Genomic DNA, 13,381 nt, shown 5'->3' with positions numbered 1-13,381 from the left:
GATTCATATCCATAGTAATTAACCAACCAACAAGGGCAAACATCTTTGACCGTAATAGGCACTACAATGAATATTAAATCTATTATTTTTTAACCTGGTCAAAATGCATTTTTGTACTTAATGATATTCTTATAAAAACCAGATTGGTTACTTAGAAACAGAGATAAGCTCATTTTTTTTTTTGTATGTGGGATGTTTAAAATCTAAATTGTGGTCGCCAAAAATTAAAAGGCTTCAGTACCAGTCTTTGGGCATTAAACATTTATTAGAACATAGAGATATTTACAAAGAGTTCAGAAGGTTATGAAAAAGAAGTCCTACCTAGTCTAGAGTTCCAGCTTGGTTGGGTTCTTCCTGAAGTCCTCCTCCACAAGCCTGCTTTAATCAGGAACTCCTTAGCAAGCTGTTTGTGGAAGCTTTTTTATAGATCTGGAACAGAGGCGGTCCTTATACGCTGCTTCAAGGTGATTGGTTGGCATCATCCAAATCCATTGTCTTTGAAGGTGTTCTCAAGTTGAGTTCACAGTCTAGTTTCTGAGAACAATACCTTCTTAAGGGATAGCCAGGTGTGATTACAATCCAATTAACTTGAAGTAGGCTTAATCATCAGTCAATTACTCTCACTTGATTCAATCAGTCTTGATTAATCTCTAGGTGGGTCTTTGAGTATCTGCTAAATCCCATTATTTCATCACATATGGAAATATATTGCTTTAAAATTATTTAGATATTTAATCTTCAACATGGTTCTTTCAAAAAAGAGATTTTTGAAAAATTCCTACTTAAGGCCTATTCATTACATCTGGGTTATGAAGAGATAACGTATGGATAGTTATGGTACTAAGTAACCTTTTCTCCCTCCTGAATTGACTTTTCTATAGTCTTAAAAACAACCATATATTTAAATATTGCCTTTCTTTGTGTTTATACAGATATTCCCTAATTATTTTGTGTTTATTTTTTATATACTTATCCATGCAAATTCTGTCTTCTTTGTTAGGGAGATTGTTTGGGAGCAGAGACTGTCATTATTGTCTTTATGTCAGCTAGACAAACAACTAAGTGACACAGTGGATAGAGTGCTGGTCCTGAAGTCTGGAAGGACCTGAGTTCCAATTCAGCCTCAGATACTTACTTATTAACTATGTGACCCTGAGCAAATCACTTAAACTCTGTTTTACCTCAAACATCTCTAAAATGGGGATGATAATAGCACCTACTTTCCAGGATTGTTGTGTGGATCAAATGAAATGATAATTGTAAAGCACTTAGCAAGTACCTGACTATATGAATTTTAGCTGCTATTGTTATTATTGTTATCATCATGCCTAACACAGTGCCTGGCTTAGAGTTGACACCAGTACGTAGGTTTTAATATAGAATGCATGGAGGGAAGCAATATTAAATGTCTGGAAAAGTAGGTTGAAATGTAATTGTAAAGGGATTTAATGCCAAACTTGCATTTTATGTGAGAGGAATTAGGGAACCATTGAAGATTTGAGAATTGGGGAGTAACATGATCCAACCTATGTCTTTGGAATATGATTTTGGCAGTAATGTAGAGTCAAAGAGATTGGAAATAAGTAGATGCCAGTTAGGAGCCAGAGAAACTTCTTTCTGCAGGGGGTTTCTCTTGAGTTCACTTCTCCATACAATGAAGAAAACCTGAGTCCACTAGAGATGACAAGGACCTGAACAAGAGTGGTGGCTATGTGAGAGTTTTGAATGAAAGTAATATGTATTTGGAGAGAACCCCTTGAACTGAGTTCATAAGAAGGCACTGAAAGCAAATTTGCAGACATGTATTCAGGTGATGGGGAAAAAAGGGCTTCTGGGGATTAATGAAGAATTTCACATCTCGACCATATGTGGTAAACTAGAGGAAGGGTGGACAAGTCTGTAGAAGAGCAGGTATAGACAGCCCTCACTTTTTGTTCAAGTCAGACTTGTGGTTGGGTAGGTAATATACTCTCTGTTTAGACCTATTCTATATCTGTGTGTCTAGGAGATTAATTTTAATTGGTGTGGGGGATCTTTTTTAGGGGGTGGTCTGTGGTCACTCTTCTCCCCTCCAAAAAAAGAATTTCACCAAAAATCTTTCCTAAGACCCAGTAATCAATTACTTAATCCAGAAGACCCCCCTTGTGAAGAAATCTTTTTTTTCAATGTTCTTAGGACGCTATACCAAGCCACTCCCTGCTCCATGAAGATGTAACTTTTTTTAAAAACTAAACTGCATAGATATACAGCTATTTATAGAGGTGAGAAAAGGATTTGGATAACACTACTAATCATATATCATAAGTGCCAGTGGGTTAGGCAAGTAGCAAGTTATAGTTGCCACTACCCAGGGGAAATCAGTACAACCATTTTTTAGAAATTGGTAGTAGCATTTTTCATTTATGATTTATTCAGGTCATTGAGTCACTGCTCCAGATGTGAATAGAACCCAGTACATTTCTATTCCATCGTTTTCTGACTTGGTAGTAGATCTTTTTGTTAGATTGATAGTATACTTATCACACACTCACTGTACTATCACTGTATATACAAATATAAGAAAGCAATATACAAATATAAGATAGTCCTTGCCTTGAGGAAGATAACATTCTAATAAGAGGAAGAAAACATATAAATGGTTACTCAGGGCACCAGTCGCATGGTTGGAGTGGTGGCCAGGAAGTGATGTGGAGGTCTTGCTTCTCAGAAAAGTGAGGAGAAAGCTCACCTATTGGAGTCCAGAGCAATTCTAGGGGCAGAGTCCAGAGTTCTAGTATGAGAAGTTGTGGATGATGGGTGGAATGTAGGTTGCATGGTTTGGAAATGGTGGTTGGGAAGATATAGAGTTTTGGCTTCAGGAAAGATAACGCAAAAGCTTCAAATTAAGGAGTAAGTTGCTTCACTGTTTACCCAACCTTTCATTCACTTCTATCAAGTTTGTGACTCTGACCTCTCACTTGTTTTCTATGTCCAATAAATACCAAGACCTATTGGCTCTACTTTTATATTCTCTGACATGCACACTATGTTGTTGTTTTTTTAATTTTGAGCTAAAACTTTTTTAAAAAATCATTTCTATGTGGCTATTACACCTGTTTTGACAGTAAACATTTATTACTAATTAAAGAATTGACCGCATGGCAATTAGTACAAGTAAGAGAAAAGCCCCAGACCCATTTTGTCTCTCAGAGAGACAGCACGTGGTCTCAAATAGAGTTCAGAAAGCCCTATAAAACCTACACTGTCCTAAGAAGAACGCCCAAGCCAAGGGAAACCGGAAGCCTCCTCTGGTCAAAGGTTTTATCCTTTTTTGATAGAGGCAGGTCATTATACATTGATAACAGGCCTTAGCTGACATCATATTGATTCGTTTGTGCTAAGACTTACTCATAGATCAGATTTCCCTTGAATCCTTTCCTAACTAAAAATGAAATACATATTACTTTTATTTACTGTGTATCAGTCATTTAGCACTTACTCTGATATAATTGCCTTTTAAATTTTCCTGTCTTGTTTCCTCCGAGTAAATTTTAAGTCTTTTAATGTTAGGGATTAACGAACTTGAATTTCCCACAGTAACTAGCACTTTGTGGGTACATAGTACCTTTTGCTGTTGTTATGGATAAATTATAGCAATCAAAGTTGCGATGTTTAAAATCTAATGTGTGGTTGCCTTATTCCTGTTCCAAGTGTAGGGAAAATTAGCTAGGGTTTACTTATAAATTAGAAGCTTTAGCACCAGTTTTGGGCAGTAAGCATTTATTAAAACATACCAAGTGTTAGTAAAAAGAGAACACTTGGATCAGAAAGTTAAGGAAAGGCCTATCAAGCTTAGGGATCAGCTTGGCTTAGTTCTTCCTCAAGTCCTCCTTCATGAGCCTGTTCAACAGACAAATTGCTCGAGGAAGCTCCTCCTGCATCCCAAGGAGAGGCAGTCCTTCCACACTGCTTCAAGCTAATTGGCTAGCATCCACCCAAATCCATTTGTTCGGGTTCACCGGATTTGAGGGTGGTCCCCTGTTGAGCTCAGTGTCCACAGCCTCTGAGAACACACCCTCTTGAGAGCCAGGCAGGTGTGGTTTCAGCAAAGTCAGTCAATCTCAGTCTATCCAATCAGTCCAAATCAATCCCCCTGAGCTAGGGCCTTGGGGCGTTCCAAAACCCATTATTTTCTCACAAAGTATAGAAAAATTGGTTTGTCAGAATCTTTAAAACCACAATAGACCATTATTTGGAAAATGAGCTTCTAAGGACAAAAGTAAACATTCTTTTGGAATATGAAAGATTGGCAATTCTTTTCAATTGCTATTGTGAGCAGAAATGTTGATTTGTTAAGCTGCATAGAATTGGGGGAAAAAGTAGTACTGTGATAAACTTTGTGTTATGCATATTAAAGAGGGGGTGAGAATGTTACAGCAAATAATCCAAAAATCATGTCTATTTGGCTTTGAAATGGTAGACCTTATTGCTTCTTCTCCCCCACTCTCCAAAAGGAAAGAGAGTCATTATCTTGTTTATCTTTTGTCTAATGTAATTTTAAGATCAGGCTTCATTTTTCAGTGCAAATAGTAAGTAGCCACAGGGGAAAGCAGGCCAAAAGAAGGTATTATGACGTGTAAAATTCAAGATGATACCACAGATAATTCTGCCTCTATATGTATATCTCCCCAGCTCTGCTGGAGAAAAAAAGAAAACAGGAAATATATCTCTGGATTATAAAGTATCTGTAATTCCAGTAAATTTATTAATCCTATTTTCAAAAAATAAAGTCTTTGGTAAAATAAAGCTATAATATGCATGCATCTTGGCCATAGTTTTAAAAGTGAACTACTGAAAATAAATGTGAAGTTGTATTAATATTTTATATATTATGTATACATTATGCACAATATAGTATGTCAGAAGGGTCTGTAGCACCAAAAACCTGGATTCTTTGTTCATGAGTCTCTCCAACCAGAAATCTGAGATTTAAGCATATTTCTTTCAGTAGGAGGTACTACTATTCTTGTTACACAACTATTATATTCATGTCCCATTCCATACATAGTTTACTAGTTATTATTACATCTGCTTTTACCATCTAGGTATAATCTAATTATTGCCCATTTAAAAACTAGGCTTCTCATACCCAAGGGACAGAGGGTCATAGAAATCAAGGTTTTATCTTACTAAGAATGACAATACTCCCACTCCCCCCCCCCCCCAGCCTTTTCTCTAGACCTCTTTGTCCATCTTCTACTAGGGTAGACAATGGCTCAGTTGTCTGTCTTGGCTTTGGATTTTCTTAGATGATTCCAATTTAAGATGCATTTGTTTTTGTTTTGTTTTGTTTTGTTTAATAAGATGTATTTGTAACAAGACCTTAAAAGCCTTGTTCATTTTTGTCTTAACACATGTTCCAGATTTTGTTTTGGAAAACTACTGTACCTGTGCTCCCGATTAGCTCTGTAATACTCCTAGCCCCATTCAAAGGAATGGTGAGGCTTCCTTTGGTAAAGGATGGATTATAATATTAAAAACAAGCCTGATTTTCCTGGAATTGCCAGGTCAACTTAACTTGGTTCCAATTTGATTTAGGAGGCAGTGGAGTCTTTTATATAAGTTGTATAACTTGAACCTACCACAAAGGTCCATAGTTATAGAAGTATAATTATAAAACTTCCATCTTATACTTAATAAACTATACTTTACTTTTTTCCTTGATAATATATCTGAGAATCATGATATGATAAATGTATGAAAAGCAGATATACTTAATGGATGAGCACCCTGTGAAAGCAAAGAAAGTCTATATAATTCACTTTCTTGTTTTTATAATATTAATTCAGACTGATGCTAGAGGAGCAGCTATTTTTCCATTTTGCTTCTGTGTTCACTTGTAATATTTTCCAAAGGGGTGTGTGTGTGTGTGTGTGTGTGTGTGTGTGTGTGTGTGTGTGTGTGTGTGTAGAATTAGCATGCAGCAGAATTTTCTAACAAAATTGTTCAGGTAAAGCATTGTGAGCCTCTGTTATTGAATCTAATCTGAAAGACAAGTGAGCTTTCTTTTGTTTCTAACTTTGGTCTTTTTAAAATTATTTTTCCTTAATAAATGAGAAATAAAATTTGACATAGTTTTTTATGTAACATTTATATGCCAACTTGTATTCTTTCCATTCATCAAGCTCATTCCAATTATATATGATCTTACATTTATAAGATGAATTAACTGGCACATTTATTTTGTTTTAACTGCTCACCTTTTGAAAAGACATTCCCATACTCAGGATGAGTGTATCTTGACTCAGCAGGGTTTTATCTTATGGTTTTATGTATTTTACATAAATTGTAGAAGTTGTATAGTAAAGGTCTTTATTATGGATAAAATGCTCAATAAAGATCTTTATTATGTGTCAGGTGATAACAAATTACTAAAGACCTGATGAAAAATATGATGAAGAATTTCCTGATTTTTTAATAGCATTTAATTTTTAACTATGATAATATCATAGTAAATTTAGTTTTTTGTAGGGGGAATACATACTCACTCCTGATGTACGAGGCACATTACCACAGTCTGTCATCTACCATGTAGCAAAGCAGACCAGTGGGGTGATGGAAGCGCTGGCCTTGACTTGCAGAGAACTGAGCAGGTAGAAATTTGACACACAGAGTTTATTGACTTTCTCTTCTTGCTTTTTTTTTGGGGGGGAGGGCAAATACAGAAATTGTGTTTTTGAGTTTTCATTCCAATCTTAATGGGACTGGTCAACAAAAGACTCAGAAATGCAATACTATTCTCCAACTCAAAATAAGTTTACTTTTATCTCTTACTTTTGGGAATCTATTAAACCCATAACATTTTCAGTTCTCTTCCTTTTCTTTTAAAAACAATCTGTCTTATACTATAGATAACTTTCTAGGTTCCTTCTGTACTCTTGTGAGCATAAAAGTGCTTATGGAATCTTCTGTGAGCTGAAGACCTCCTGTCTCCTCCCCACCCATTTTCCTTAACCTTAGGTAAATTATAAAATAAGTTTGAGCCTGACTTGTGATTTATACCTCTAGATCACTCTGGGTTAATTTTCTTTCATTTTTGCCATTGTAATGATACAGATCTAAAAACGTTAAATTCTTCCTTTCCAAAATCTTATGGCAACCTATTTTGTTTGCCTATACTGTTCATAGGCGAGTGGAGAATGAAAACCAAAGTAAAGCTGGAAGGCTGTGATGAGGCCTAAGAAGTTCTTGTTAGCTTAATCCTTTTTTACTAGAGAAGTGTTCCTATTCTTTCCCAAAAAACACAGTCATTGGTTTCATATGCTCATCTTCCCCCTTTACTTTGCAGTTAACAAGAAAACTTACACACACACACACACACACACACACACACACACACACACGTTTGTGGGAATGGGAATTTTACCCTTCCCCCTCCTTCTTGGAGTAATTAAAAAAAACCCAAAGGCTTTAAAATCTTTCTCTGTTCAGAATGGAAAAAAAAACCCACACACTATAGTAGATAAAGTTTATTATTCATGTAGTATTAAGTGATTTTTAATATATTGGACTGCATTGGATTTTTTGTCATTGCTGTTGATGATGGCAATTCAGGTTACCTTAGAAATAGGCCAAAAGGTTTTAAAAGGGGGCTTTTAGTATAATTATGTTATGAAACTACTATCCTGTGGTTCATATTAGAGATAACTGTTTCTTCTGATTAAAATAGAATATATTACAAATTTCTTTTTTAGCCAATTACTGTCACTTTGAGGGAAAACTTTGCATTCTAACAGTCAATATGGTTAATCTAAAAGGGTGGTTTTTATGTTAATAGTATTCGAAATTTTATTGTTAAGAGTAGATAAAAGTACTGTGGGAACCAAGATCTTTCATAGACTCTCTCAATAGGGAAAACCTGTATATGTGGTCCTTTGGGACTTTTCACAACCTTTCCCTGTCCCTGCTTGGTCCATTTGAATTTGTGTTTGGAGTTCATTTACCAGAGACAAAATTATAATAGGTTTACATTATAAGTATTTACATACATTAGTTCTGGATATCAGAATTCCTGAAAGCTATTTAGTATCTTATCTGATTTAGATACTTGGATCCCTTGGGATGTGTAGCTTTCCAGTTTTCTATCTTGTCCTGCTCTCATATCTCCTATTTCTGCGCCAGCGTTTGATGTAATTGTGTGAAATATTCCTTTGTATAGTTTTTATTTGAATTAATGCTTTTATGTCCTAATGTTTTTATGTCCTAAAAATAGGATTGCAGGAATAGAATGAGGCAGTACAAGATTAAAGTACAGCTAAGGTTTTTTACCATAGGTTGATATTAACTCCTTTCTTGATTTTGGTTTCCTATTTATATTCTTGGTCTCCTTGCCACACAAAACTGCTTAGTTCCTGATTGAGGCGTTAAGTTAATAACTTGGAGAATAGCAGCAAAACTACAGGGGAGCCCTGAAATTTCAACAAGGGAATGGCGAGTAAAAGTAAAGTGGTTTTTTTTTGACATTTCTTTTTTGTATAGAAAAAAACCCCAAAGAAACAAAAACTTCAGTTCTGAGATGCTTGAGAATTTTCAGGACAAATTACTTAATATATATTTTTCCATCTGCTATGTAAATGAACATATTGTAACTTGCACAAAATATAACTGTATTATAAGGAGGGCTGCCATGTTGTCCAGATCAATGTAGAAAATTTTATATAAAAATATTATTGTAACACTAACATAAAATTACATTGTTATTAGAAAAAATAGTTTATTCTGGTCCCACAAAAGTCTTTCCTTTATTTCTGTAATCATTTTATTGAATTTCATAATTGTGTATAAAGAAAAGCTTTCAGAGTTATATAAAAGCATGTTGGTTTTATTTATTATAGTACCAAATTGATATTTTTCTGTATTCTTTTGTGAATAAGAACCATAAACTTATTCTGCAGGATGGTGAAGTGGATGCTGAAGAGCTTCAGAGATGCTTAACACAGTCTGGGATTAGTGGAACCTATTCTCGTAAGATCTATATTTTTTACTTTTGAAATAGAAAATTAATTCATTTTAAGACTTATTTGGGCCTTTATTCCTTTTGTGCTTAATACTTTTTACACTTCTAGGGTCCAATACAAAAAATAAATGGATCACTTCTCTTCATGGAAATTTTATCTTTTTGGCTTATATTTTTCAGATTACTAAATACTCCATAATTTTGAACTGCATTAGCCCAACAGAGCATTATTAGTCTGCTGAAAGACAATCTTAATGTAGTTTCTAGAAAATTCTGACATACTCAGAAATGAGAATCTTACTTAAAGTAACAGGACCCTACAGACTATTCCACTCTGCATAAACCATCTAATCAACTATATCTATCCTAAAGTAGAACGTACTGATAAAGGAGGTAATGGTTTGCCCCTCACTAGAGGTCTTCAAGAAAACTGTGGGTCATCACTTGTCAATTAAATGATAGAAGGGATTCTTTTTTTTTTTTTCCTCCAGGTATTGGTTGGATGGTTCCAAGATCTTCATACCTTATTTGCCTTATTACCAGAATCCTTACATGCCCTTGAGACTCAGTTCTAGTGCTCCATCTTTAGTGAAGACCTTGATTGCTTCCTCCTTGTCCACCTCCTGCGTGCCCCCACCCCCACCCCCCAGTCAAATCTTTAGTGTTGTCTGCCTCCTGGAACTAGCTTTATATTTACTTAACTGTGTTATTCTTCTGTTCCTTAAGTAGAATGCAAGGACTTGATATCAAGGACTGTTTTATTTCATCTTTATATCTTTAACATATAAAGTAGTGCCATGCTCAAATAAGCACCTAATGTTTGTTGGATAAACAAAGATCACTTAACTTGAAGTATATATTAGGATTTATAGTCAGAGTATTTATAATTTTTATCTTTTCATATCAATTTCAAAAAATTAATAATAGAGCATTAAAGTAATATTTTCATAATAGTCATGGTTGAGGGAAATATTAAACTGTTAAAATTATTGCGGGCAGCTAGATGGCACAGTGGATAAAGTACCAGCCCTGGATTCAGGAGGACCTGAGTTCAAATCTGGCCTCAGACACTTGACACTTACTAGCTATGTGACCCTGGGCAAGTCACTTAACCCTCATTGCCCCACCCAAAAAAAAATAAACAAAAACAAATTATCAACTAAGACTCTCATTAATATTTGTGATGTATAAATGATTGGAAAATTAAAATGGATCATACCCAGCTAGCCTAAATGGATCATTTTTAAAAGTGAGAGTTTTAGTATCTCATTAGGAATCTTTATAATTAAATAATATTTCTACTTTTATATTTTTGGTTCTTGATTTAAAAAAAATATATCCTTAGCATAAAAATTAGTTATCAAAAATGTCACCAGTGATATTGAGCAGTCTCCATTTCAACTTTTCATTATATTTTTCAGCATTCAGCTTGGAAACCTGCAGAATTATGATCTCTATGTTGGATGTATCCTTAAATAAGAAAATGTTTTGAATTGAAAATTGAATAACTTAGAGTAATTCCATTTTGAATATCACTTTAAGCCAATTAGTAGTTTAAAACGGCTATGGGAAACTAGTGTTTAAAAATATTTCATAACACCTTCTTTGAGTGCCAACCTTTTTGAGTTTTGCATAGAAATTATGAAGAATTTGGCTATGACTACTGAACTCTTATATAGTTGAAATACTATGTTTTTCTCTTCATTGATTTAGAATTTTACATTTAATGAATTGTTCCTGACGGTTATTTTTGTTAAGAAAATAATATCAGAGGGATTTCACAGGAAAAATGGGATTTAATGAATTCAAGGAACTTTGGGCAGTTCTTAATGCCTGGAAGCAGAACTTTATGATGATTGATCAGGACCGAAGTGGGACTGTTGAGCTTCATGAACTGAGTCAAGTCATTGCAGCTATGGGTAAGAAACCATGGAAACTTGAACATTTACTCAGATGACTGTCCTCTGAATAAATGGAATTCATTACAAAATTAGGCCGTTGTTGGGGGCAGGTAGGTGGCGCAGTGGATAAAGCACTGGCCCTGGATTCAGAGGGACCTGAGTTCAAATTTGGTCTCAGACACTTGACATTTACTATCTGTGTGACCCTGGGCAAGTCACTTAACCCTCACTGCCCTGTCTCCCCCCCCCCCCCCAAGTAATTAACAAAATTAGGCCCTTGTACTTTAAAGTACAGGGAGTTTATTTTGCCTCAAAGATCACTCATTTTTGGTTTTGCAGATATATTATAGATGAACACCTTTTGCAAAGTCATTTACCTGTAATTACTATATTCTGAAATTTCATGTTGATGGTAGTTTAAAAAGTTTACAAGAGAAATTTACAGAAGAATTGTGCTTACTGTTGCAACTATATTTTTGTGAGGTTGTATTTAAATACTGTTATATTCTTTTAATCCATTAAAACCTCACTTAATTATACTTTTTTTGGGGGGGGGCAAGGCAATTGGGGTTAAGTGACTTGCCCAGGGTCACACAGCTAGTAAGTGTTAAGTGTCTGAGGCCAGATTTGAACTCAGGTCCTCCTGACTCCAGTGCCAGTGCTCTATCCACTGTGCCACCTAGCTGCCCCACTCCATAATATTTTCAATAAACATTTGACATTATCAACTATAGTAATTAAGGGTCTTTTTCTGACTGATTTAATGAAAAGGCATGTGGATTACTAGCTTCCATTAACTTGCTTTAATGGAACTTTACATTACTATTACATTTTAAGTAAGAAAAACTTGTCTTTTTTTGCACTGATAATTTGTTTATCAAATCCCTTTGTAGATGGAGTTTGCTTTCAGAAGTAAACTTTAGTTCAGCTCAAGCTGATTTTTCACAAGTTCAATCCAGTGGTAATACATTTTAACTGTAAACTTAGGAAAACTGATGTTTTTTCATGATAACCAATAATTTGGTGAACATTTTATCAACAGATAAATCTCATCCTTATATAAACATGTATTTTCTTTATGATATATCCAGAGTCAAAAAAAGAAGCCTGATTCTTAATATAATTGTTAGAAAATTAATATATCTTCCAAATTAGGCAAACATCCAAATTGTTCAAATGGATTTTTATAGAAGGTAAGGTAATTTTGTTTTTAAATTAAGCAGATTTAGCTGTATTATTTGAACACATTTTTTTGTTGTTGTTTGTTATTGAGAGTAGTAAAGGAGATTTAGTTTAAATCAGTGGTCTTTATCAGAATTTTCCTGAAGGGCCACATCTTAGCTATTACTGTAAAATGGAGAAACCCCAAATATTTTTTACATTCTCATTAGTTAATAGTTAATGTTTCTTGGTGAAGGCTTTTTTCTTTATTCTCAGGCAGTTGTTTAACTTAGATTTTATTAAAGTATCACTGTAAAGTATCACAGTGTTATTTATTGACTTTATTTTTTACCTTTGTATTTTTCTTACTCAGTTGTCCTAAGTCTTCAGTATCAGAAATGTATGGTGGCAGTGAGAATATGACAAAAGACTAGAGCAAATGTGAAAATGCAGTAGCTAAAGTTAAAAGGGGTAGGAGAGCACTGAAGAGACTCAATGAGTGGGAGATTAGGGTACAGGGAAATAAAAGTGTTTAGCTGCCTACCTTTCTGGGGAGCAATGGTGATTCCCTGGCTTCCCAGAGCTGTACCAAGTCCTGCCAAATCACACATTTCCAAGGCAATTCTTTTCACGTTTGAGGAGAATTACAGAACAGGCAACTTTGTAGTGATGTCTGCAGAAATCCATAAAATATCATGTATGTGATTACAGTCTTTTGAAATGAAGATGAAGCTTGAGTAGGTATAATAATGTTCTTTCTATCAGCTGTGCTATACTTTAAAGACAGGGAAAATTGATCTCTTAGTACATACCAATGATTAATGATAATATTTTTGTCTGCTAAAAATTTTGTATGTTTTGTGTTTAGTATCAATTCAGTAAACATTTATTAAATGACTGCTTTTTTCAAGGTTCTACTAGGTATACAAATCAGAATAGTCTCTTCATTCTAGAAGCTGACTGGAGGTGGAGGAGACATGATCATTTATGTAGAAATATAAGCACAGGAGAGGTCAAATAAAGTGATCTGAGAAATTAAAGGAAGAAATATCACTTCTAGTTGGTGGAAGTGGATCAAGTCCTTATTGAGAAAATTGCTCTTAAGTTGAACCTTGAATTACAATGAAGGATTTCGATAGGCAGAGATGGGAAGGATGTCTGTTCAAAGTATGAGAGAACTGGCATGGACGTAGAAGATATCAATAATTTGGGGATTTGGGGAAGAATCAAGTTCTCCAGTGTGGTTGGAAAGAAGATAGATATTACTTTTTAAGGGTAGAGCCAGATTAGGGAGTATCTTAAATCCCAGGGTAAGGAGTTTTCT

At 34.7% G+C, this 13,381-nt stretch overlaps 2 protein-coding genes across 3 annotated transcripts in view; one reads left to right on the top strand and one right to left on the bottom strand.

The window, feature by feature from the left end:
* Positions 1-13,381, top strand: part of GCA (grancalcin) — a 38,472-nt gene that overhangs the window by 18,734 nt on the left and 6,357 nt on the right. For both annotated transcript variants that reach the window (XM_043991005.1, XM_043991006.1), the window contains 3 exons: positions 8,934-9,003; positions 10,417-10,460; positions 10,767-10,914. In XM_043991005.1, coding sequence (XP_043846940.1) covers positions 8,934-9,003; positions 10,417-10,460; positions 10,767-10,914 — 262 coding nt within the window. The remainder of the gene's footprint in view (positions 1-8,933; positions 9,004-10,416; positions 10,461-10,766; positions 10,915-13,381) is intronic.
* KCNH7 (potassium voltage-gated channel subfamily H member 7) overlaps positions 12,283-13,381 on the bottom strand; it is a 621,793-nt gene continuing 620,694 nt past the window's right edge. Inside the window, exon 18 of the mRNA XM_043991004.1 lies at positions 12,283-12,730. Coding sequence (XP_043846939.1) covers positions 12,702-12,730 — 29 coding nt within the window. The 3' untranslated portion in view covers positions 12,283-12,701. The remainder of the gene's footprint in view (positions 12,731-13,381) is intronic.

Source organism: Dromiciops gliroides, chromosome 3 (assembly GCF_019393635.1).
Source record: "Dromiciops gliroides isolate mDroGli1 chromosome 3, mDroGli1.pri, whole genome shotgun sequence".
Taxonomy (NCBI): Eukaryota; Metazoa; Chordata; class Mammalia; order Microbiotheria; family Microbiotheriidae; genus Dromiciops; species Dromiciops gliroides.
This window is presented reverse-complemented; position numbering and strand designations above follow the sequence as displayed.